Source organism: Phalacrocorax carbo, chromosome 12, assembly GCF_963921805.1.
Source record: "Phalacrocorax carbo chromosome 12, bPhaCar2.1, whole genome shotgun sequence".
Classification (NCBI taxonomy): Eukaryota; Metazoa; Chordata; class Aves; order Suliformes; family Phalacrocoracidae; genus Phalacrocorax; species Phalacrocorax carbo.
Window position 1 is genome coordinate 6095364 of NC_087524.1, and position 24164 is coordinate 6119527.

Below are 24164 nucleotides of genomic sequence, written 5' to 3' on the forward strand. Positions count from 1 at the left end.
CAAATAATTGTGCCTAACATTAACATGTACGGAGATGTAGTCACAGACTGAGCGAGGTTCACTTTCAAAATCTGTAGAGAGAATGACAAATAATTCTTTACAAGAAAATGTCAGGCAAGATCAATGATGGTAACCTTAGAACTGTTCTGTGGCAGAGTTGTGTTGTATGTGCTGCAGTTATTTTGAAGTGCATAAAATAGGGATCCTGCAGTTTGCAGGCCCATTCCTTTTCATGCTACTGATATTAGATATATTATAATAAGAACATGGTAAAGAGAGAATATGAGTAACTAATTTTTAGTGAGCTTTGATTTTATCACATGCTTCACTCTGTGTAAGAAAGTTTAAATTCAGTGAAGAAATGGAATTATTAACCCTTTTTTAAATTCCATTCTAAGGGCTTTTCACTAATGTTTGGGGTTTTTTTTGTTGTGTTTTTTTTTTTTTTTAAAAGAACAGGGGGATTGCAGAATTTGTATATTACTGTTTGGGAACAAGTGTGATGAAGGGGAATGCTGATAATGTGGATATTGCAACCCAAAACATATCAATGGTTTTACAGAACAGCTCTTTACAAAGAAACTAAGAGAGTAAATGAAGCAGATCATGCATTTATATTTAGGGTTAGCTGGAAAATATCTGTCAAAGTGTTTATTAGTATTGTTTGATTTCTGTGAAAATTTTCAAATCTTCATTGAAGAACTGGATAGAAATGTTGTTCTGTTGCCTGGTAGGGGCTATAATTCAAGTGAGTTATATTTCTTTAGAGAAATGAGTTCTTTAGTCAGAATTTCTCTTTCATGACGAGACTCAGCTATAGAAGTTTCATAATGTATTGTGTCATTTCACCTAAAGACGGAGTATGTGCATCATAGAAGAGGTAGTCAGAGGCACAGAAACCTCTGTGAAGTGTTACAATGCCTTTTCAAGATCACTGAAATATTTCGATTCAGGTTTTGGCCAAGAAATTGAAATGGCAACTTGGATTAAAACATTTCTTCCTCATTTATATTTAACTGTCCACACAAATCCTTCTGCTTTCTTTCATTTTCCTGACCAACTCTGCTAAATCCTCATTGTAAATAATAGATAGACTGATTAGAGAGAGAGAATAAACTATCAACTGTAATTATCACTTAGAATTTGTAGCAAAACCAAGCACCAGCAAATATTTTCCAGTCATTAGTGATTTTTTTAATGTTTGGCTTTTTTGGCCTTTTACATGGATATTCCACACAGGCATCATAATTTCAAATATTGCTCTGAAAAGTCGCAATAATCAGGGTGCTCTTATAAACATTTGGCATGAAGACAGGTAATATCATGCTTTGATTTCTGAAATGCTCAGCCAGTGAATTTAAATGGACCGATCTTAATACTCAGGCCAGGAAGTATGCTGAAGTAGGATATTTAAAATATGCTACTTGAAAAGTATTTGCTGTAAATGGATGAGCACTCAGGGTTTTACAGCCTGTCTCACAAATAAGTAGTTATAGAGTAAAATATATTCATGCTAGTACATAAAACTGGTAAGTAAAAATCTTCTAAAAGTTATAGAGCATTAGGTACAAGGAAGACTATTAAGATAGTGGAATATATTCAGAGAAAGATGAAGCAGCAAGATAAAAAGAAAAAGAGATAGGAGATTTCAGATAAGGCGGTAAGATAAAAGAAAAACATAAAGAACAAGAGGTCAAATCAAAGACGTACATGGCCTTGATGAGATGGGTACGCAGAGTTTGCTAGACAGTTCTGTTCCTTGGATTTTATCTATGAAATAGCTTCATTGGGGTTCACCTGCTAAAAAGAGGATGCCTTACAAAATGCAAGCAACTCAAGGTGGGAATGGAATGAAAGAGATGATTAGTAACACTGTCCTTGTAACACTGAGAGACCTGCAGAAGAAAGTGGTACTCGTGTCTAAAGGCAAATTGAATCAAAACTCTGCCAGCAGTCCTCGACTAAGTTTTCAGAAGTAAAATCAGCTGTAAGGTGGCATTAATAGGTCAAGGATAGAGCCTGATTGTTACTAAGAGATTTAACTAAAGTGTTAAGAAAGAATAGTGCTAATGATCCTTAGCCAGCTTTCCGTCAGACATATATAGGTGGACCAGAAAACAAGCATCTATTTCTTATTTTGTTTCAGACAATTGTACTTACGCACCTCTTTACCTATGAACTCCGATGCCTGTCCCTGAGCAGTTCAGGACAGATGTAGAAATAATTCATTACAATTTGTCTTGTTTGCAGTCCTTGGATATGTGTTGCTTCCTCTGAGAGCTCTCTGATGCCTCAAATGTTTTCAAGTATATTTCTTACTATTCATATAGCAAGATAATTTTGTTTTATTCATAAGTGTTTCAGGGCATCTACACCAGAGATGAAGTTGTTCTGAAGATTTTGCTCTCTATTAGTGAGTAGTTACTAAGACGAACAATATTATTCTGTGGTTCACTCTTTGCAAAGAAGATTTTGCGGGCTCAGATGCCAGACAGGGTTTGCAGGATCAAATGCCTGTTGTTTAGAGTCAAGAGATTAAAAACCAGTTCTAATTATAATATGTAATATACTGCATTGTTTTACCATGGTGTTCTTCCTAGAAAGCTCATTTGAAAACACGGCATTTATAGCAGATTTACTCATTGCTGATTTACTCTTCAGCAGAAGTCAGAGTTTGCTATAGGCTAGTTAGTTGCTGTAAGGTGGTTGACAGCACAACCAAAGAATGACGTTTTCCTGGTGGATAATCACGAGAAAAGCTGCAAGCATCAGTGACCTTGCATTATGCTTAGTGCAACCAGAGGATACGTTTTACAGATCCCTGTGACCATGAGTAGCCGTAACATTTTAAGTGTGACACGATCATGCTAAGGGTGTAGGGACATGATAATGAGAAGGTAACTGCTGGCTAAATTTTTTGTTAGGATGTAAGTCAGACAGGACATTTTCTACATGTCAGATAGCAAGGAAAAGATTAAAAAGGTTAAACTAAATCATGTAGGAAATGCCTGAATTACGAGATATAGCCAGAAACAGTCCTTTTGTTGCTTTCATTTTAGGAATGGCGGAATTTATTATGGATTGTTGCTATGCTGTGGGAGAGTGTGATGGAAATGTTTCAGGCAATCTTTCTGAAGAAAAAATCAGCGTTAAATAAAGAGCAGTAAAGCCTGATAAGATAGACTCATTTATAATCAGCAGCTATGCTAGCTGTCCTATGATAATACTAGGGGCTATCTTAGAGAATAAAAAGAAAACAAACAAAAATCCCATCGAAATGTTATGGATTCCCTCTTCTCACATGCAAGTTTATAAACTCAATTCAGTTCATAAGATAATAACCTTATACACTGTATGTTATGTTAATGATCAAAGACTGCAGAAAATTTGCCTTTCATCTTGGCATATCTTACACCTAGGCACAGTTCTAGTGGGTAAACACAGCAAACATTCCTGGTTATTTGATATTGTTGCAGAGGTTACTGTGTCCAGTTGCACCTAGTTTGTTAGTAATAATAATATTATTGAACATTGTTGCTTATGAAATGTCTTGATGTTGATATTATAGTATGCGGTTGCATCACGACTGTAAGTAGGACTACATCCAGACTTAGTAAATGTAGATCATGCCTCCACCATTCATTTATCATAAATGAAATGTGAACAATGTACTGGTACATTCTAGTGGGAGCCTTGACATTCATTTCAGCTGAATGAGGACAAAACAGAAGGATACTTTCATCTGATTGTTTGAGAATTTGAACTGGCAAGAAATGGTGACCCAGGAAATGCACGTTCATGCTTAACGTAAAGAAATAGAAATACGTAGCTACGGTGAAGATGCTCTTAAAATGCCCCGTTACCTGAGGTCACACAACAATGCAGGTTGAAAAAGTCAAGATTATATTCAGAAAGAAGTCAGAACAAGAGTTTAGAGAAATATGACATGACTGGTTCTTTGAGAGAGTCTCTGAAAATATGTGGCTAGAGCGTTACAATATCTGGATCAGGAAAAGGGACACAGAGAGAACACTCGAAAGGTACATTCTCAAACAGAGTATCTCCTTGCCATGGCTTGGGAATTAAGGACTGAGAATTAATTTGGGTATTAAGGTTGATTAATAATAATCAGAGAAGTTTTCAATTTAGTAATCCTAAATCAACTAAGCCAACTTCATGAGCTCCTTAGACCGATGGAGGATCATGTCTTGAAGCAGAGCAAGGGAATTTTGTAAAGAAGGGTAACAAGATTTCACTATGGAGAGATTTACTTAAGGTAGAAGGTAGATTTAATGACAGGCTTGTCTACACTTTAAAAGGCTTTTCTGCCATTCTTATACTTGCAGAATATTGGCCCAAAGGATGTAACTGTTTCAGCTCCAGGAAACTGCTGGCTAACGGTGTGATTTCACACAACACGGCTATCTTGGCAAAACATCATGTAGACAAAGTAGAAAAGTTTTGAATTTCAATTTATGTTTGAAAACCGATTGCAAAACAGGCATAGTTGTTGTATCCATAATTCTGGTGTAAAATGCGTTCATTTTAATAGTAAACATTATTTTCTTTGTAAAAGTCTAGTTTTCTAAATGTATGCTGTAGGTTAAGACTGAAGTCCTCTTCCCTTAGACAAAATTAGTAGATTATACAATCCAAATTATGTCTCAACAGACAGCAATTCCAGTTTCTCTAGATTATGCTTCTGCAAAATATCCAGCTACCTTTCTTGCAGCAGGGGTATGCAAGTGTAGTTATTGAAAAGCCATATGTCAGCCTTACCCTGGAGAGACTTAACAGTCACTCTCAAAATTCAAGTGAGTGAGCAATGTCATCAAAACTAAACAGATTGGACACGTGCTTGAAGTTTAAACCGTGCATAATTTTTTCAGAAGTACTTGAGTAAAACTTTGGCGTTTTGGTAGAAAGGCTAGACTCAGCCTCACCACCCTGCGGCTGTATGCTAGCAACCACACAACTGTTTAACTTTAAATTAGCAGATACTATATTCCATTAGATGGAATAGATTAATAAAATATCTTCAGGTAATCACAGCTGCAGTAGAATTATAGATATTGCCACAAAATGCTGCAAAGTTCAACTTCATAAATCAGCCTCTCATATCTTTGTGACTAACCCAAATGCATGAACCACACCACCAGCTCAAACAGAAGCCTTAATCCTATTTTGTGTTAGAATTTTGGGGGGATGTTTTTTTTGTTTTTTTTTCTCCCCCCCTTCCAGTGGATGCAAGCAATCTATTTCTCAGTTCAAGGAATTTTAATAGAAAAACTGTCATGTTTATATAACTTCCAGTACAGCTGAGCAGGAAGCAAATAGAAACCTTTATTTTTATGGTAGGTTGATTTCACAGATTGTGCCATCACAGCCAAGTAAGTGAAACCCAGGCTGAACATCTAATATGGTTCAGACATTCTGAAAACGCATGTTTCCTTCCTTGCATGAACATTAATATTGTCTTTTAAGTTGTTTAAAGTGAATGTTTTGATTTTTGGAAATGCCAAGAAAGACATGCTTGGAAAAGAACATTCTGATGGAAGCTTCTGTGACAAAGGGATGTGGCAAAGGCATAATCCATTTGAAACTCTCAAGAGAATTAACTAGAGAGAATTAAAATGGACTGAGACTGAATGCACATTTTCAATCTACCAGCAGAAAGCTTCAGTACAGCAAAAAGTGTTTCTGTAAAGCTATTTATTATTTTTGTTATAGTGTCAATATAGAAAAATACCTTTTTCTTCTTTCAAAATACTGTCTACTTATTTCAGTAAATAATTTGAATGCAGCTGACCTTTCTGTGTTCTCTGCTGCATTATTAATGATGTTGAAGAGATCACTAGGTTATTGTTCTAGCAATATATAACTCACTTCGCTGAGGTTTGGGTTTGCAACTAATGCTGTTTGAAATGTGGCACCTGAGTAGACTGTGTACCAATCTGAGCTGAGATGGAAGCAAAAAACTGGAAAACTTTCTGACTTACAAATCCAGAATGGCAATGCATTCCAATCGTTCAGTTCTACCTGTAGGCATTTGGAGTACATGGATAACATACAACCAGCTCTTGGTTACACCATCTAAATACCTCATGATGGCAAACTTCGTTCTCTGGCGGAACACCAGCAGAAGGTGGACACAGCACCTGAATTTGTCTTGAATCAGAGCAATATCTATATGTAAAGATTAATCCAGATCTGGAAGGGTCCTGCTCTCTCCCAGTTTGTGGTAGCCTGTCCTGAAAAGCACTGGTCACCAACTACCTCTAAAGAAGTCAGACAGACGTCCTAAAAACCCTAGCCTTCTCCTGTCATCCTCTCATATTGATTTATTGTTGGATAGAGGGTGAGGTAATTTTCTTTACCTTTTTTTTAATCTCTCCAAGGATCATTGTGCTCTCTGAGAGTTCACTGAAACATCTGGCATTTTTGAGTGCACTGATATCTTTGTTGTATTCTTCGTAAGTAGAGGTAGTTGAACTTCCTTGTCTCTCAGTTTGCATAATTCTAAAGTGTTTGTTAAGCCTTCAAATTAGGCCAGAAGAGACTAGGTATTTCAGGATGTCTGAGCAGGTACAGTCTGAGATGCCTGCTTTTATAAATAATAAAAATGTACCTTCTCTCCAGCCAAGCTTGATTCTTCAGTGCTTAGTACATATTGGAAAACGTCCCTTTTTTCCTGCAGATTTCAGAATAATTAAAATTTTACAATTTCTGGTAACCAGAGATACCATACCACTGTCACACAGACTGATAATAGTGAGAAAGCTTGCTCTATGTTATCATAGAATATGCTGACAGTAGAGTTTACACATGTGAAGCTAGCTAGATGTTTTAAGACTAAAGTATCATCTGCATACTCTTACATTTCAGCTGAATGTGTGAGATCCCAAATCCACATCAATACTCATTGGAGTGCATATCTTTTTCAAACAGTGTTGAAGAGGTTTTGCTTCTCCATTGATTAGCACTCGGCAAAATTTATGTATGCAGGAAGTTTCTATGATGTCATTTGAAATGCTTGATTGGAATGGAGTGTAATTTACAGGATTTGCCAAGACAGCAAAAGGAAAACTTCAGCAATGTATTTCATGACTTTAAATAAAACTGTGACAGATTGGTTTGGTACATTTCATAAGCTTTAAAAGCTTGAAATTATATGGACAGCTTCCAGGTACAGTTGCATTATTTACATGAAATTGAGACAGCACTCTCAGTGATTCAAAGCTTAAGCATAGTTTTGTTTTGGTTGGTGGAATAGTGAATTTACTTCAAATAGAAAATTCTTAGAGCCTAGAGCTCTCAGTAGCAAAGAGTCTTCTTGTGTGCAAGCCAAAAAGGAATAAATATTCAACATCAGGATATAGTCGGTGACAGCCACATTCAGACATTTATGTCACGGAAAGCAGGAAGACAATAATGCCATTTAGGCAGTACAGCTGTTATAATGCATAGAGACAGCCATACTTTCTAATTAAGAAGTAGGTGACTACATTCTTACATGGCCATTATCCTATTTTGCTGCCTCAGTAGGAACCAGGCTGGTAGAGGACTAGGTTTGTAAACAATTTCAATAGTGCGTAATAAATTCAGTTGAAATTTAACTTTGTAACTGTTTTTCACAGAATTTTTTTGTTTGTTTGTTTTTAACAGCTCTGAAGTTGAGTTAAGGTTAAAGGGAATTAATTTCAGCATGTAATAGGTGGTCCTCAAGTTAATACATACGAAAACAAGTCAAACAGATTGTTTGTAGTGTTTTTGTTTGTGGAATAAGGTTTTCTGGTCAATATTTTTTTTTTGTTTTGTCGGATCTTCAGATTTTGACTTCCATTAAATTTTCCATAATATACCACAACGTAATGTTTCTCTTAGATATCCAGGGGTGCGGAAGAATCCTCGTGCAGATTTATTTTAAACTGAATATGCTTTGAAAAAAACCATTTGGCTAAACGTCCACAGAAGCCAGTATGTAAACACACTGTTCACCATTCATTCCTTTCAGGAGGCAGGCAAATAAAGCTTTTCAAGGTTTTGCATTACAATATTTTTTACCCATTAAATAATTTTCAATACAGATAATTTCATAGAGCTTTATAAGATCTGCGGATAATTATAAATTTAGCAATACTGCTAGTCGTTTAAGTTCTTCAGCTGAATAACGATTTTCTGATTTATCTTGTCTTCTTATTGCATGAAAGTAATATCAAATATCTGTTAAAGCAAAGCTTGAAAAAAAACCATCAGCATGACATTAAGAGGAGTACCCAGGTGTCCTGTGCTCTGAGAAACAGTGTCTAGGTTTCTTTTGGGTCACAAAAGACACACACAGTCAAGCATAGCATGACATATGCTTGGTCTTTGAAAAGCGCATTTAATGAGAGGCTAGGCGAATGGCGTGCGTTGCTATCCTTTTTTGAGGCAATGTAGTCACTGAGGGTGAAATTAGGTTTTAAGTAAGATTTAAATAGTATTGCACAGGTTTGGCACTGCTTCTCCTCACTTCAGTGGTTTTCACTCTCAGAGCGTAACTTGCAGAAATATCCAGAGATGTGATCCCTTCTGCTGCAGCAGGTGACACCTGTTTACCCTGACTTGGTACAAGAAAGATCTTGTAAGTAATGCATTCTCTGCATTGTTAGGTGTTTCCCTAAAAATCTCCTTGAACAGCAGCTACTGATGCTCCATAGCATTGATATCCTGCTGAATAAATGAGAAACCAAAAGTGCTTGTTTTGTGTATCCCATATTAAGTCTTTATTCCCTTATGCCGTATAAGTAAAGTTTCTGTTCCCAAAGGGAAAGGGATTTTTCCATTGCTACTTCATTGCAGAGTTGGATTAACTTCAAAAATAAAATAAATAGCTTCCACAGCTATGGAAAATGAGTTCTGCCCCTGGTGAATTAGAATTAGTGTTACACTGGGCAAGGAAAGTAGCATTTTAATGAAGTGTCCACCCTCAAGCACCTCTTCTGGAGAAGACACCTGTGAATCTTTGCCAAATACTTATGTAGTTCAGCTGGGTTTATGTTGAATTACTTGGCTGCATGAAGGAGCTGCTATATGCTATCTTTGGCAATTCAAACCTTTGCTGAAGCCTGATTTATAGCTGCCCAGGAGAACACTGGCTCGGTTTTCACTATGTTTTCATTTTGGAGACAGTCTAATCTAAAATTATTTTATTCTTAAATCAATGGGAAAAGTAATTCTGCAGAAAAAGGTAAAACAGCATTTTATTTTTTTTTTTTTAAACCGAAAAATTGCCTCAAAATGAGTCAGAGTATCTCTCATAACTGTATGGTATCTTTTCAGTTAAAGATATCATTAATTCAGTTTTAATTTTAATTGTCTTTGCTGGTGGCAGAATTTATTTTGGTTAATTTAATTTGATTATTGCTATTTCAGACATTAATCAGCATCCTATTAAACCATCTTACAGATATTAATTATGCCTCAAAATAGCCCTGTGATGTACAGTCAGGGAAGAATTAATGCTCAAGGGACAGGAATTCCAGAATTTCCTTTGATATGGAATACAAAATTTCAGTCAGTTTGCGTTTAGATTTCCAGAAATATTCAACTCTAAATTTTTGTCAGCTTGTGCAAACCAAGTCCAGTAGGGTGACTGAAAGGCCGGGCACTAAAATCAGAGTCCAGCTACAAAATGTTTGTGCAAGTATTTTCCCCCACTGACACTTTTCATCAAAACAGTTATTTTATAGTACATTATCACCTATAGGGCATTAGACAGAAAAGAGAATGAATTTTGACACTGGCTGGGAACTACTCGTGTCAAACTGCCTTCAAAGGCAGCTAGGATCTAATTCAAATAACAAACCAGGAGAGCAGAAATTATCGCAAGAAGCCAGATGTTCCCACACCCATATCTGCCTTCCACAGAGCCCTGATCAGATCTTGCTTTATTGTTTTCCTCATTACTTCAGGCATGTTGCTTTATTTTTGAAAAGCAGGGGCTGACTGTATATGTGGACTGTGTTGGGATTCATTCACTCGGGGTGAAATAACAAATGATACCTGTCACAGAAGCAGTGTGAGGTGGGGAGGATCCTTCTTAGCTATTCATCTTTTAGTGGCCATGGGCAAAATTGTGATCTAGGATTTGTAATTATTTGTTGCATAAAATAACCTGATAATCTATACATCTGTCTTTCTATTTACCATCCCAGTCCTGCAATGGAAGGCTCCCTGAGTTTCAATTCTGGGATCAGAGTGATCTATGATTCTAAAAACTACAACCTTTGGGAAGCTTAGTATGTCTTCATGTGATGAATGGTATAGATGAGCCTGCTGACTATCTAATTTGACGAACTGTAAAATAGTATCTCGCCTCTGGCATCTTCATCAATCTTATGTCTTTGTCATGTTTAAGGTGGAGGTATAAAGATCATGTACCTAGAGAGCAAGTGAAGCCGGTGGTAGAGTTTGACATGTTTGAGTGCCCCTAGTTTATCCTGGCTGAACGTTCCCTCTTTCACTCTCCCTCTGCTGACGAAGTAATCATCGCACAGTGCGAGCCAGGCTTGCAAACAGTTACTTTTTGCGTTCTGCTGTCTCTGCTTTCTCTGTGTCAGTGTTTTTTGGATTGTTAACTTTGGTTGAGCTGCTTTTGCCGTTCAGTGAGCGTTTATTTTCTTGCTACCTACTCTATATGTATGTGAACCACCATTCCATTGACCCTGGTGAATCTAAATGTTGTTTTGAAAATGTGGAGCTGACTGGAATATTAAGGAAAACTGCTGAGCTAAAGCTGACAGTGATTTGAAGAACAGCTTATGTGTGGTGTACAGGGTTTAGCTGGTCATTTATGATAGCAAGGGACTGGTATAGTATTATGCTGTTACTTAGGCTGTTAATACTTTTTCGAGTATTGATCAGAATAGGTAATTGATAGTTTCTGAGGAAATAACTTCAAATAAATGTTACAGCATTTTATTGTAATTTGGAAGACCCTTTCTGTCACCAACAATATAATTTTCTAACTTTTTTCCAGCTATTCCCCAGTTCTTGTTGCAAAAGAAATGAGAATGTTGCAAATGAAATGAGAATGGTGCAAACATAATTTCTTCCATCCAACAAAATCCTTCAGCATAAAATCACTGTTGCAGAAACACTTTCACAGATATGGTTTTGTTCATTTCCTTGGAAAGTGCCTCGTTCTTTCCTGTCAGTGTACTAATTATATACCTGGCAAAGGTCAGCGTCCTTTTGAGTCAATAAAGCCACTTACTCTAGGTCCAGATTTTAGGCCTGAAAAAAGGCCAGAAGGAAATGTGCTGAGATAATTGATTTTTATTAAATTCTGAATTCAGTAAATTCACTCAGGCAAAATATTATGAGAATTTTACTTATTTGTCTAATTTGCATTTATGTTTTATTAAACCAATAGTAACTCACACCTGAATATGGAATGTTATGGAACAAGGTTTTGAAAATCAGTAGTGTTACAACTAAGAATTATTCTTGGCTGAATGAAATCTGTGAATACTTTGCAATCAATGTAATTTTTCTCCTCTGGCTGTTAAACTTTCCAGGATTTTACCTTCTATGTAATAGTTGTAGCACTGTCACACTCCAGTACTTGCGGCTTGAAGGGTTTTTCTCTTTATAATGGGGTTTATACAAGAAAAAGGTGTAGTTCTTCATAGTTTGAGTGACAGTAACTCAGAATTATTTTAATATCTAGCTGTAAGAAATTGTCCATCTCTTGTTCAAGGTCTCAGCAAAGACTGCTTAATAAGCAAATGCACAAGCATGCAGACTACCTGGCATTTGGAGTAAAAATTTCTGTTCCTTTTCTGAGAAGGCACATTCTGCTGGGAGACAGGTAGTGGAGGTACCTTAATCAGGACTGTGGTTATCAGAGACAGAATTACCGTGCCACTTCTATTTGGTCAAACTCAACTGATGTCAAATAATAGTTCTACATTGCCAGTACAGCGGGAGTTAAATCAGACCCAGCGTAGAGGGTACATCCCTAGATTAAAGATATGGCATCAATATCAGAATAGCCAGAAAGAAATCTTTGAACTGTGCATGCATGTATGTGCATGTTTGATTATAGCTTTAATTATATGTTTGACTATGCATGCACTCTGAGGCTCCTAAAGTTTTCCCTCAGGAACATGCATTTTATGGTACTTCATAAATTATTTGTTTGCTATATCTAAAAGGAATGATTCTGCTACTTATCCAATTTTCTCTTTGCCGCTTAAACAAAAGTTCATTGTGCTAGGTCACAATTTGTCCATTCCTTCAGCTATGTGTAATCTTCTGCAACATTTAATCCCTTTTCCATTGCCACACAATCATCACTTCAGCAATTGCATCTGGTCTTCCTAGATGTTTATGTGTGTTGCTCGTCTATATTCAAGGAAATATTCAAATGGCCTCACATATTTTCAAATCACTCGGGGATGTCTGTCTAGAAGCTGTCCTCCCCACGTTTCCCAAAAGAAGAATGGCCAGAAGGTGACACTTAATTTAACATGTAATGAATTCCTATATTTCTTTCCACAAATAAAGGACTTGTCTTTTTTTTTTTTCATATCAGCTTTCAGCATTTTAGCTAGTATCCAGCTTGCTATACAAATGAATTTCAGCTGGGTTGCTTTTAATCTGAGCTCTTTGGAAGGAAGGGACAGTTATATCCTCTGATATTTTGAGCACACTCTCCATATGCTATCTAAGGCCTGCTCCATCTAGTTCTGGTCTGAGATTACTTTTACTGGTTTTCCTAGCTTTCTCTATCAAAATGCAACTATACAATAAAATGGTCAGGAAATGGAGAGTTTAAAAATCTTTCCAGTTTTATGGTGAATATTGGTTGCATAACAATTCCTGATGGCCTGATTTTTTTTGCTGTCTTTCCTGATAGTAATCATTCTCAGGAAGCTATTTCACAGCTATGTGTTTTTTCTTATTCAATGGAAAAGCTGCAAATTATATGGGTAGAACATCCATTAACATTTTAAAAAACCAGTTCAGTCTGCAAAATCTGAATATTAATATTATCATAAATGTACTGGTTTAGTAAATACAATCCAATTTCATCAAACAGACTAGCTCAGAACATTAGCCAATATCGAAAGTTTAAGAGTTCATATGCCTTCCTCCACAACTAATATTTTCTCACAATTTTAACAGGAATAAAAGGTTCAGTCAAATAGAAAGAAGCCTGAAACATCTATGCCAAATCTGTTTCTGTTCTCCTTTATTTGTCCCTACTTCATTATATTATGTTTTGTGGCAGTCAGATGAGTGTATGATTTGAAGATTTATTATGTAATTAATTACATACAATTAATTTGCTTCATTCCAGGAACCCCGCATAAATTTATGCTTCTTTAATATAGTTGATCAGATTTTGGAAATGAGCACCCGTTAGTTGTTAGTCTTCCAGGTTCTTAAATATGTATGCTTGACTTCATGCAAGTGATTAATGCCCCCAATATCAGTGGTGGTGTTCTCATGCGTAAAGTTCAGTACGCGTGTGTAAACCCTGAAGGATTTAGCACACATGCAATCTCATCCAATGCTTATAATGCTATCATTATGCCAATGAGAATTCTGTCTGAATAAGGAATAGATAGGATTTGCTTAATAAATGGAGGCTTGGATATGCTGTGGCTGTTCCAAAATGGAAAATCCAAATTATCTGGAAATTTTCCATCTGTTTTTTAAGAAACAGAAATAAAAATTGACCAGCTTGTCTCCAATCCAGGCTCTGAAAGTGCAGTCAGTGGGCCACAGTCATCTCTGATGATCTTTCTGAGCAGCTCTTGGAAACCTTTTTCTTCTTCTGAATATTAAGTGGCTTCTCCCCCAAAAAGAGTGTTCAAGTGCCCTTCTTAAGATGATTTTGAGAGTCAATTGAATTACAGAATATGGCACTGTGAAGAAAGAGTATTTTAGACTGCCCTGGAAAGCCTGATACTAAATTGGATTCCTGGTCCAAAATTTCTAGCCAGTAAAGCAAAGTTACTTTGCATTTCTAATCAGAAGTCAGGCAAACCATTTGTTATTTAGCTGACAAGGACAGAGCCAAGGTAAATTGTTCAACCTGAGAACTGTTTTCACATAGAAGTGAAGTCAGAGTTTTGCTTGACAAGGATTTGTAAAAACTATTATAATCGCACTTTGAATGAAGTGTGAAACTATTGAAACCATGAAAGTGCAGTCTGTAAAGCAAAACATCCCAGTGACCCACTACCAAATAACCTAAATAAACCAAAGACTGATCTAGTACAGTGTTCAAGGTTTTAAAGTCAGAAGTAATCTTTATGATCATCTAGTACCGGAGGTAGGCCATTCAGTTAATCACTTTAATGGTTTGAAGGACTTAACAGAAGACTTTTATCCAAGGATTTATCCTATTCATTCTGGTTTATTCTACAGCAGGGTAATAGTTGGATTGTGAAATGAGGGAAGAGTTTTATGTCTATCAGAATATGATTCTAGGAACTGAAAACTTGCAGGTACGTTTTAAAGAGCTGTCAGTGAGAAAGAATACGTGAGGTGCACCCAAGAAGAAAAAAATATAATACAGGTCCTGTAAAATGAAGCTAGGAAAGAATTCCAGGGAAACAAAAAAATACCTAGATCTGTGTATTCCTTCTTATCATTCCTATGGTCTCAGAATGCTAAGCAGGCAAAAGTGAGAAAGTCACTGCAATACAGCATAAAATATTTTTAGAAATAAATTATCCATATTGTGAAAATAGGAGGAATCATACTGTAGGGAAAAATGATAAAGACCTGAAAAAAAAAATGGAGATAGAGGAAGCCAGTGAAGAAAAGCTACAGTACAGCAAGTATAGCTGGAAAATACAGGGCTGTGTGTATGTACTGTGAGTAAGGGCAGACTTGGATACATCTGACCACAGCTGAAGAAAGAGACTGCTCTTGGAGAATGGCCCTCACAACTGAGGGGAGCTTATAGAGAAGATGGTGCTGAACAAATCCAGGAGAGATGCCTTTCCTCGGGTAGCAGGCAAAGCCCAGCATATTTTGGCAACACTGAGAAGTGAGTAATATTTCTATGCACAATACAATGTCCATGGTAAAGGTAATAATAAACAATTTTTATGACAGACCTATCCAAAGATATTGTGCTGTCTGTGATTCTACTTTGATGCTTATATTTCCTAGAAATATGCCTGAGCAGGAGATGGAGTCACTCTTATAAACATAGCCTGTTGATATTCACTCTGTATTTTGTGCACTTCAAGGGCGTGCAAGGTTAAGAAAAGCTTACGGTTTTACCTAATGCAAGTACACACGTGGAAATACAGTACCACCTTCTGTATCTGCTTGAAGGCTGTGTAAGAACAAAGATTGCTACGTGCCTTTCAGGGTTTTGACACATAACTCGTTGCTGCAAACAAGTGGTTTAAGCTCCTCTGTTAGTGAAGTTTTGTAAGTGGTAGAGAAATGTCAGTCCATCTTTTCTCAACTACAGTCAGTGTATCAGAACCGTCATTGATATGGCTCAGCCATTACATAGTATCCTGGGATTTCAAGATACTCTGCACATACACTACTCTAAAATGTCTAATCATGCAGATGTTGCCCTTGTACGGTAAACCAACATGATTGTCCTTTGCCATACGTTCATATATTTGGTTTTAGTCATAATGATAGTAATGTTTGATGACTTGGAATCTAGATTTTGTATTAAAACAATAACAGCAAAAAAGAAAATTCCAACAACCTTAAAGATAATTAATTGACTACTAAGAAACACCTATCAGCCTTATAGAAGTTTAGTCATCCAAGAATTGAACATGGTTAATTAACAGTGCTCTGTCTTTTATAGTCTTCAGTCTTGAATAAATTATTAGGACAAAACCTAAGCTGCAATTTCAGTTCTGCAAGGTGCTGGGTTTTTTTATGGCTCCAGCCCAACAAGCATTTAGGTTTAGATTTAAAGAAAAGAAAAAGAAGATGTAAGCGGATCTGAATAGCAAATCCAAAACTTGAACCCATGTCCTTTCCCGTTCAATGCCTCAGAAGCCTGACCTCTGCATTCATGGCCCTGATTGCTCTCCTCCAAGAGGAACCTACGCTTCTGCTTCATAACAGCCCCAGCGTTTCCAGGTATAAGGAAATAATTTCCCGGGTCCTCCTTATGCCCAGATGGAATCTAGAAACTAGACAAATTATCACTCATAGGAGGCCTAGAAAATAGAAAAGCTTTGAGCAACTCTCGTGCACATTAAGAGGATGTATATTATTTTTAATAAAATGTCATTGTGGCTGTTTTTATTTTTTAAATGGTACTCAAATTTTATATAAAAGCCTTACGATTAAGTATGTAGGCAGTGGCATGCCAGAATCAAATCTCTGTATCTCTCATGATCCATTAATGTGCTAAAATCACTAGCCTGGGTGGATTTATGCCACCTTGCAGTATAAAGTGGGAGATATGTAAAGCCAGGAAGAGAGAGTGTGATGTAGCGTACTGACTAGGATGCCCGTTTAGAGAGCTCTTAAGACTCTGCTCCCCACACCAAGCTCTGTATTTTGTATTTAACAGCCAGTGGCTGACAAATAAATTGGCTGTGAAAACATCGAACGGTGTTCTCCTTCCTGGATGAGTGGTTTTAATCCAATAGCTAACAACAAGTAAGTAAATAACCTGTGGACACTGGTGTGGACCCAAAGACTATCTCCGAACTCTGGTCCTGGAACTGTACCCTAGTGGAAGGCAGAAGGAGAGGAGACTGAGGAGATGTCTCCTGTGAAGTAGGAACATTGCCAATATTCCTAACTGAGGAAACAAGGCAATAAAAAGATGAGGAATCACTGTACCAATCACTGGGCTGCCACATGCAATACAAAACCAGGCACTGATAGCATCAATTTGGTACTTGTTTTTCAAACAAAGTGGTTTTTTTTTCATTTTAAGTGAATAATGCTTAGGTAACCCCCTTCAGTCTCTAGATCATGGTGGACCCCATCTGTAGCCCTGTGTAAAGAACCTGCTTGCTTGAATGTGATGGGGTTTGAAAAAGGCTGTAGCCTGCAGTGCTCCTCTTGGCAAGCTTCAGGAAAGAGCAAGAGATCGAGGTTTTGTCTGTGCGGCACTTAATCAGGTGATGAATTCTGGATTTTCATATCCAGTCTGAAGACCAGATATCTGGCACCACGGTGTTTAACTTGTATGTAATCAAGCCCTGTATCATATCTAGCCTTTAGGTATATCGTTAGCTTCAGCTTTAATGAAGTGTTGATGTGCATATAGAGTTAATTGTTGAGAAACAAATGCATATGTTTACATACTTCCTGAGCTGGGGACAGAGCACCTTGGCACTGTCCCATCCTATGTGCCTTTTATGTAATTTTATGAATACAAATGGTTGTATGTTTGCATGTACACACACATAAATATATGTGAAAAGTCCTACTCTTCTGAAATCAATGGTCACATTCCCTTCAGCTTCAATAGAATGATGGTCTGAATCTGTACACTTTACTGCATCTTTTTGCATGATTAACAAGCTGGGAGCAATATATATTATACAGCTTTTTAATTTACTAGATTGTTTTTCTATTTGAAGGAATGTAATAAATTTTTCTGGGACAAAATACATTATTGGTAAAGAGTACTAGTGGAAATTAGACTAAATGTTCCAGTAACAGCCTGATAAATTCAGTCAGAAATTAATCCAATGTGAATTAGTTCAAAGAGAAGCTGAAATATAACTCTGACAGTAACAATGATTTTATATTGCGTGCTTTCATATGAGACTTAAGCACCCTAACGTCACAAATAAAAAGCATTTCAATAAATGCTCTCTGCCTTGGGAAATAGATGGCCAGTGGAACACCTTGGATTTCTTGGGATTTTGTGGCTGGATTGATGCAGGGTTTTGTAGATGTGGTTAACCTAAAATATGTATGTGTTGAGTACTGGAGGAAGAATCGAGAATCAGCTCCCAATTCCATCAGCTTCCAATTTCTTTGATTTTTTTTTTTTTAATAATTTCAGGCAAGTCTTGTTATGCCACTTTCTGCGTCTCTAAGATAGGAATAGTAAATTCTTTCCCTTTGAAAAAACATTTTGAGACGTGTAAGTAAAAAGTGCTATGTAAGAGCTTTGGATTATTATGGTAATTTAAGAGATAATGAATGTCATCCTACAAAATAACTCAGAAGGTGTTACATGGAATACTAAATGTTTTTTAACTTCTTGAGTTTGAATTGCTGTTCAGTTTCTAAGCCTAGACTGATACTTTGTTTGAAACTTCTTTTGAAATCATTTCCACCTGTTTAAGCAGTTTTGACTTTGCTGCAGACATGGCACAATAGTTGCATTGTAGTGAGTTAGACTGCTTGTCAAATGTAAAACCTAGATTTTCATTTCCTTACATCTTGCTGCCAACGCTGTTCAACTATCCATCAGTTAGATGATTTTCTGTCATGCAAATGGCAGTTGACATATTTGCCAATCAGTTCTGTTCCTACAAATTTCCAAGTTTAAGAAATCAGATTCAGTTCTATGCACTATTTTAAGGGAATGAACTGTTTCATTAAATACAGAAAAGCAAATATTTTGTTTCGTACAGGTCCCATTTTCACTGCTTGCATAACAATTCACAGGTTCTCTGAATACTGGACACAATGTTGAACTGAAACACACCCAAACTGTAATACCACATACCCTTGTGCAAGAGCAGACATTTCCCATGAACACGTGAAAAAGAGTTGATGTGCTACACTCAGGTGCTGCTACTCCAGATTTCATGTGCTTTCTCCACCTGCTGCATACTGCTCCTTTCTCCTTAGGCTGGTCTGATTACAGCCAATAAATAGATACGTATGCAGTCCCTGTTGCAGTATTTAGACCAAAATGAAAACCTTGTATTGGTTCTGCAATCCTCAGATGAATTGCACTGTAAGATAAATTTTCAGATGTTCTCAAACATTTTGTAATTCTGAAGGGAAACATTCCAAAAGCTTGCTTTTGTCTGTTTTCCAACGATAGCTATGTCTTTATCTGACTTAGGTTTAACACATTTGAAAAGCAAGCTGAATGCTTAGACTTAAATGAAGAAAACCAAGAAGTTATGACATCATTTTTCATTAAGAACATTTACTATAAAACTTTGTGCATATGGATTTCATTGTGAAATCCTTAGTGGGTGTAATAAGCAAGCTTTAGTCACATTAAGGCTGAACTGTTCTCAGAAAAAAACAAGCTCAATCTCTGCAAAAAGCATTGTTACATTTTAAAAGAGAAGAAATGTGAAACACTCAGAGATTTTATATCTGCCTTTAAAAGAAACAATAAAATTATTAACAATCACCATTTTGTTCATTAAAGTGTCCATCAAAAGCTAAAGAAGAATATTTAAGCCTGCAGTAGTCAGACTGGCAAGTTCATCTACTGTTATCGCACTGGATTCATCATATGTACTGTGGTATTTTGATTATGTTTTCTTAGCCAAAGATGACTGAAACCTTTTCTGGGACTTAAGGGGAAGAGAGAGAGAGATGTAACATCACCAAATGGATCTGCAGTATCTAGCTGAACAACAGCGAAAATACATCAAAGAGCTTAAATTATTACTTAACAAAGAACACTGACAGACCTGATATAAGAAATAGAAGATTCCTTTTTGATTATATTTCAGAAACATCAATATTACTTTATGCTGCAAATTCTTTTTATAATGCAGAAAAAATATTCAAAAGTAGTGTGAAATTCAACAGGAACTTAACTCTTTTAGTCTTCTTGTTATGTGTTGCTTCTAGGGGTAAGCAGGTTGGACATGACATAGATTTTTTGATCACCAGTCCAGGAATAAGAGAAGATGATGGACTTCTGCATAGGGTTGCTGACTTATGGAAAAAGCAGGTATGAACTAGATAATAAGTTAATAATAAGTTGATAATAAGAAAAAAATACGTATTCTAAGAGCACTGAATTAAGCCTATGTACTGCCTAAAGAATGTTGGCTCCTTTTTACAGATGACGGCAATATTTTGAAATTGGCTATTGCTCTTTTTGGTTATAATCACGATCTAGGTGCATCCTCCAGCTCTGAGTGCTAAAGCTGAAGTACTCTACTCACATTCTGTTATATCTTACCCCTAGAATATGCAGCTAGTCAGAGGTAAGAAATCCAGCTAGGTGAAGTTTCGAGTGACACAGCAAAACTGTTGTTATCTTTTGAAACAAAACTGCATTTGTTTAATTTCTCCTTTAGATGGGAGTAGGTGCTCCCAGGGGGAACTACTTCAGGGAGCTCTGTCTTTAAGCGTAGTGGATTTGGGTGACTTCATGGTGTGAGGTGAGTGAGTCTGAAAGTTTAGGTACCAAAGGCCTGGAATTCTTGCTTCCTTTCAGCCCGTAGATTAGCATTTTTCCTGGCTTCCCTTGGAATATTGTAAAATTTGACATAGTCTTCTAGGATGTCCCAGTTTGGAAGAATGCACACGTTTCACAGAGGAATTGTTGATTTCAGGATTTTGGTTTTTTTTTCTTTTTCTATTTAGCTTTCTTCAGTTTTAAGCAGCTTTAAAGTTTTAAGAGTCTGAATTATAAGAGGTGCAGGTATCTTAAAATATTCCTGTGTCAGAAACATAGTATGGTGGGAATAACAATAAGACTATTATTAACAAATTTTATTAACAAATATGCTCTTGTTTCTTCTACCTTTCTAGCCAGCTAAGGTGTTTTTCAACTTTTACTACCTGTATTGTTCAAAGGAACTGAGTACATTTCAACAAGTAAAAGGCCAATGCTCTGTCTGAGGTGAATCACCAAATGCCCCACTGCTAAGTAAAGTCAGCTTTCAGTCCGGATGGCCTGGGGAGATTGCTTTTGACTTGATCCTTGAACTATGTACTTTAATGTGTAATGGGTTAACACATGAAAGACATTAAAAATATCCAATCAGATAAAAACTTATCTGACTGTATAAAGTTATCTGTTTCAAGGTCATCAAAACCTTTGACCTGGCTTTAATGGAAGAGCTTCAAATTTGTTTCTTCATGGTAAAATACAACCTTAGCTGAATTCCTCTTCCTTCAGTTGACTTTTGGTCTTCGAAATGTAAACAGATTATTATTAATTTTTTAGATTTCTGTGACTTCCATCCTAATTCTGTGCAGAAAGTGTATGTATTGAAGTAGGTTGCTAGCAGATATGATTTATCATACTCCAGTGAAAATCAATGAAGCTGTGGCAATTAATGAGTGCTGAGGAGGCACTCTATTTTTATCTTTTTATTGTGTATGTAAAGGTTTTTTCTCAGAATAAAATCACATTTTTTCTTGGAAGCTGTCCTTTTACCTTTTTAAGCAGACTTGGACCTCTAGGAAGCCATGTGTGGGTCCTCCAAAAATCCTGTTTATTATCACGCAGCAGAAAGGAAAAGTGACGACAGGCTGAGGCTGGAGCCTGCCCCGAGTGCAGCCTTTGATTCCTTCTCCCATTCCATCACATTCCACTTACATTAATGAGAACAATGGCTGTGATCTGAGAAGTCTGGCAACTGCTGAAGCTTTTCAGGTCACTGTGAACTGCTTTCATTAAATGGAATTGAAAGGAAAGAAATAGAAAAGAAATTGTTCTTGCTGATTTTTTTTTTTTTTAAGGATAAAATTTGGCAGAAGTGAGTGCAGGCAGAGTATGCGAGGTCAAGGGTGGCCAAGAGTTTGATGAAAAGATTAGGATTTCTCTAGGAATGCCAGCATGAAGAAAATGTCAGAAGGGGAGATGCACAATGGCCATAGAAACCAAACCCAAATAAGCTGGGGTTTGTTTAAAGCTACGGACAAAGATTTTCTGTGTTCTTTTTGTCCTCGAGAATTTTTATGGCTTATACTACTAACTATGCTGCCTTTCTACTGTGGCAGTTGTAATATACAGGCATTTACTGGCTCTACTAAAAAATAAGCTGCCAGCAAAATCAAAATGCAAAAAAGAGAGAGAGTACTCCCCTCTTGCCTTTTTATTACCTTTGATTTCTAAAGGGGGACACACACACAAAAAAAACCCACTAAAGCACTTTTATACTTTTTGACAGTACACCTGTCGTCTGCTTCATAGCTTTCCACTTTTGTGCTACTGCTTCAAAGCCCGAATTCATCAAAGGGACTCACTGAGGTCACAACGTTGACTTCCTTTCGGCAGCTCTTAGCGAAGGATTCTGCAATGTTTAACTTCTAAACTACGGACCTTGGCCTTATTTAAATTGTTTAAAAGGCCCTTTTTCTTATCTAAAAAGTTTAATGTAACAACATCCTTCCATTGAAAGCTGTTGAAAACTAAGTGGTTAAATCAACACCATCATGCTCTTTGATGAAGCATCACCAGGGATAAATGGACTGAGGAGCACAAAACACAAAGTCTCCTCTGAGCTTCAAAGTGGAGTGGCAAAATGGAAAAGCTGCAATACAGTACACAGGTTATGGTTTTAACGGTTCCAAAAAGCTTCATAAAGAAACTAAGAAATTACTTCTCCAGGTTAGAGCTTGGAAGTCCGTTGGTAAACACGCTGAGCCATCTGTGTCAATGCAGCTTCATTCTCATACTGTGTAAAGACATTTTCTTTTTTTTCCAAAAACCTATATAGCTATATTTAGCACTGTTCCTGTTGTTACATATCTACTTTCAATAAAGGAAGAGATACCTTTACTACCTTTACCTTCCTGCACTTTTCATTTTTCCCCTTTGTGTTTATGTAAGTAAAATGTTGCATTTTTCTTTTGGCTTTTAGGAAAATGAGGAATGTAGGTGCCTGCCTGTCCTTTCTTATTTTAGTATATTAGTGGTCTGGTTTAGACTCTATTATTCACCCTTGCTGAGGTGAACAGGTCAGAAAAGGGAAGGCTTGATGTCCCATTAAGGTGGATGGAGAGGAGCAAGTAACTGATCTCCATTGCTGAAAACAGGTTTTTTGTAAACAGGGTTCGCAGAACAGCAGCACATTCATTATTGAGTGACAGCTGGATTTTAGCAGCAACAAAACCTGTTTCTACAACAAGATACAGAAACAGTTAAGAGGCCAGAAAAAAGAGCATATTTTTTTCAGAGGAACACTGTCTATAAGGATGCAGAGCTCCTTTGTGAACGCATATTGTCTCACCTTTTGACTCAATGCATTATGAATTTTTTGTTGCATTCTGTCTCAGCTAAAGCAGAGGCTGAGGATATTCTTACCTAAAATAGACTATTGCATGGTGGTTAGAGCACTGGACATGAGGGAACTTGGCTCAAATCACTTTAGGCAGAGGATGGGGCTGAATCTGATTGTCCTGCTTGTGAAGGTATTGCATAAAGTAGGCAGAAGTGTTCTATTTCCTGCTATGTGTTAGGCGAAGAGCCAGGCAGCAGTGGCATTTCTCGTGACATCTGATCTCTCTGGTGTGTATTGTATACCTGCATGTGGGTAGGTATGTATGTATATGTCTCTGTATATCTACCGATCAGTTTGTCTTGTTCACCAGTGCAAATGCTCATGACATAGAGAGAGGTGCTGGTTTGTCCATTTCTGTCAAAACCAGGCTGTTCAGGACATGCCCAGAATTTGACCATTCTGACGTACAGGGAACTTCAAGAAGAAAAAGGGAGCAAAGGGGCTGCATGGTTATGCAGCAGCTGCAAAGTTTTGTATTGCTGATCAAGCCTTTGATGCCATTTGCCAACGATTCCTCACTCTAACACACCTGACTGCTCCCAGGCATCAGTGTCTTGAGTTGTTCGACTTTATAGAACTCCATCTGTCTCACCCAGGTAGAGATTTTTCTGAACTAACATGCCTACATCCTATTTTGGATTAGCTATAGGTATTTCGCTAAAAAACCATTCAGTTTCACTTTATTAAACCATCTTAGAAGGAAATTAAGAGCAACTTAAAGCAAACAAAGAGCATTTCAGAAGAACATACTGGATTGCATTTTCAGGTGGTATAAAGTGGTCCTACTTAGCTTTAACAGAATTAATCCAGCTACCAACAATTATGAATAATAACAGCTTGTAATATTAAAAATAGGATAGGATTTCATTTAATTAAAAATTATAAAGAATGCTAATGACCATATTTGGGTTGATTTTTCAGCTATGAATTATATATTTTTCCAAAAATTCACACTTTTCCTCAGTTTGATCATGGATTTACTCCAAA

General features: G+C 36.8%; 1 protein-coding gene across 1 annotated transcript in view; it reads left to right on the forward strand.

The window, feature by feature from the left end:
- DNTT (DNA nucleotidylexotransferase) overlaps window positions 1-24164 on the forward strand; it is a 96338-nt gene that overhangs the window by 38359 nt on the left and 33815 nt on the right. Inside the window, exon 8 of the mRNA XM_064463867.1 lies at window positions 19786-19888. Within this exon, the coding sequence (XP_064319937.1) occupies window positions 19786-19888 (103 nt within the window). The remainder of the gene's footprint in view (window positions 1-19785; window positions 19889-24164) is intronic.